The sequence below is a fragment of the Molossus molossus genome, unplaced genomic scaffold, assembly GCF_014108415.1.
Source record: "Molossus molossus isolate mMolMol1 unplaced genomic scaffold, mMolMol1.p scaffold_m16_p_7, whole genome shotgun sequence".
Lineage (NCBI taxonomy): Eukaryota > Metazoa > Chordata > Mammalia > Chiroptera > Molossidae > Molossus > Molossus molossus.
In genome coordinates, this window is record NW_023425401.1 from 104,348,964 (window position 1) to 104,351,455 (window position 2,492).

Here is a 2,492-nt window from a genome sequence, read left to right on the forward strand (position 1 = left end):
AAGCATGCTAATGTGAGAGAGGTGGCATTGTACAGGGCGCGCGCTTCTCTTGTATGAGGAGTCCATGCTTGAGCTGAGACAGCATCTGAATGACAAGGAACATCTGAGGGAGGAACCTTCCAGGAGTGAACATAATAAGTGACAAGCCAGAAGCAAGAATGTAGTATATGCCCTTTGCTTTTTCACTTAACAGTATATGTGGCAGATGGTTCCATGTCCCTCGCAAGTCAAACTCTTTCTCCTTCCCCTTCCCCTTCCTCTCCCCCTCCTTCTCCCCCTTCCTACCCTCCTCCCACCTCCTTCTTCCTGGCATTTGTATGGGATTCCATTATAGGGAGAAACCATCATTTATTTAGTCAGCCACATGTTGCTCTTTAAACAATCCGTAACCTTTTGCTGATTCCCGGGTGCTGACATGGACATTTTGAACGGACACCCTCGCCCTGTCTGCAGCTCCCTGCGGGCCGCGGTGCTGTGTGCGCGCCCCGCCCGCCCGCCACCCTGCAGGCCCCGCGAGGAGGAATCCGCAGCTGCCGTGAAAGCAGCGGCCGGCCTCGGCGCCACACTGCACCGTCTTTGGCTACTCCTCCTGGGAGGCGTGGAGGACGGAGCAAGTGCTTCGAGCCTCTCCGTGTGTGACGCTTTGTTTCCAGGTTCTCTTTCCCGAATGGGTCTTTGAGTCCCCCTGGTGGCATTCCTGATGCCGACACCTCCCGATAGATGCAACTTGGGGGAGCAGAGCTCACGCGCTGGCCTGGCCCCTGCCTGCTCCGGGTGCCTACAGACCCTGACCCCGGGGCTGGCCTGGGCACCACCGGCCCTGCACCCCGCGGATGGCGGCCCTGATCTCGCAGTTGCGCAGGCTGTAGACCAGCGGGTAGAGCAGCGGCGTGACGGTGGTGTAGACCAGCGCCACTGTGCGGTCCCACCGCGGGGAGTGGCTGGCCTTGGGCCGCACATACATGAAGGTGGCGCAGCCATAGTGCAGGAAGGTGACGGCCAGGTGCGAGGTGCAGGTGGAGGCGGCCTTGCGCCGGCCCCAGGGGGAGCGCAGGCGGCGCAGGGTGGCGGCGATGGCTCCGTAGGAGGCCAGGATGAGCAGGGAGGGCAGCAGCAGCAGCAGCAGGCAGGCGCCCAGCAGGGGCAGCTCATCCGCGTAGCTCCGCGTGCAGGCCAGGTGCAGCAGCGCCGTGATGTCGCAGAAGAAATGCACCAGCAGCCGGGAGCCACAGAAAGGCAGGTGGAAGACCGCCACCGTGAGCCCCAGGGACACTGTCAGTCCCCCGAGGCAGCAGGCCAGGGCCAGCCGTGCGCACAGCCCGGGGGTCACCACAGCGGCATAGCGCAGCGGGTGGCAGATGGCCACGTAGCGGTCATAGGCCATGGCGGCTAACAGGAAGCACTCGGCCCCGCCCAGCGCCACGAACATCTGCATCTGAACAGCGCAGCCCAGGAAAGAGATGGGGCTGCCCCGGCCAAGGCTGGGTGCAGCCAGGTCAGCCAGGGAGCGGGGCACCACCACCAGCGTGTAGCAGAGCTCGATGGCTGACAGCTGGGATAGGAAGAGCAGCATGGGCGGCCGGCTGGGCATGGAGGCCACGGCCACCAGGATGAGCAGGTTCCCACTCAGGGTGGCCAGGTGCACGGCCAGCAGCAGCAGGAAGAGTGTGGGCCTCAGGTGCGGGAACTCAGAGAAGCCTTGGAGCAGAAAGCCACAGGGCACGGTGGCATTCCAGGGGCTGTCCATGCGTGGCCCGCGCAGAGACACCTGTGGGAGAGAAATGTGGAAGGGCAAGCTTGTGGGGTGCTGTCCCTGCTGGTGGAGAAAGGGCCAGGTGGAAGTTAGAGGGTGGGAGGCAGTGGTGGATACAGAGAGGTGGCGGTTCAGGGTCCATGCCCAGCCCCTCCCGGTGAAGATGTCTTATTAACTTGCTCAGAAGCAGATGCCGGTCCTCCTGCCTCCGGGATAGAATCCTTCCAGCTGCTTTCTCAACATGCTCTTTCCAAAGACCCCTCGATTTTAGGCCCTTTCCTTGCACTGCATTGCTCATGACCTCCACCTACAAAGAATCCCTGTCTTCAAACTCCAGTTACCATTCTGAGGGGTCTGTATAGCTGTGAGAATTATGTCACCCTAGCCTGAGCTCCCCAAGGCAGGAAATGTGTCTTTAGGCTCTGCCTCTTTCCTCCTCCCTGCCCTAGGCTGTCGCTTCTGAGTTGCTATCTGAGTGTGTCACAGAATCACAGACACATAAAGCAGATGAAGACCTTAGAGTTCATCTCCTACAGCCTTGTAATTGTAAAGAGAAAAAGGAGCTGGGTGGTGGTGGTGAAGGGATTAGCTGCTCACAGAAAATTACGAACAGAACCTGCATTCCGTAGCCTGAATCCGGAACTTCCCACGACCGCAAATGAGGTTGTGAATAATGTCACTAAGTCCATATTGATTTCGTTTTAATACAGGACTATGCCAGGAGGTAGTGGGAGGGCCT

The 2,492-nt window shown here is 59.7% G+C and overlaps 1 protein-coding gene across 1 annotated transcript; it reads right to left on the reverse strand.

Moving 5' to 3' along the window:
- Nucleotides 1-762: 762 nt before the first annotated feature.
- On the reverse strand, nt 763-1,831 carry LOC118620499 (olfactory receptor 10AC1-like). Its single transcript, XM_036247623.1, has one exon. It carries the CDS (start codon nt 1,745-1,747, stop codon nt 779-781), a length of 969 nt encoding a protein of 322 aa, XP_036103516.1. The 5' UTR covers nt 1,748-1,831; the 3' UTR covers nt 763-778.
- Nucleotides 1,832-2,492: the final 661 nt, after the last annotated feature.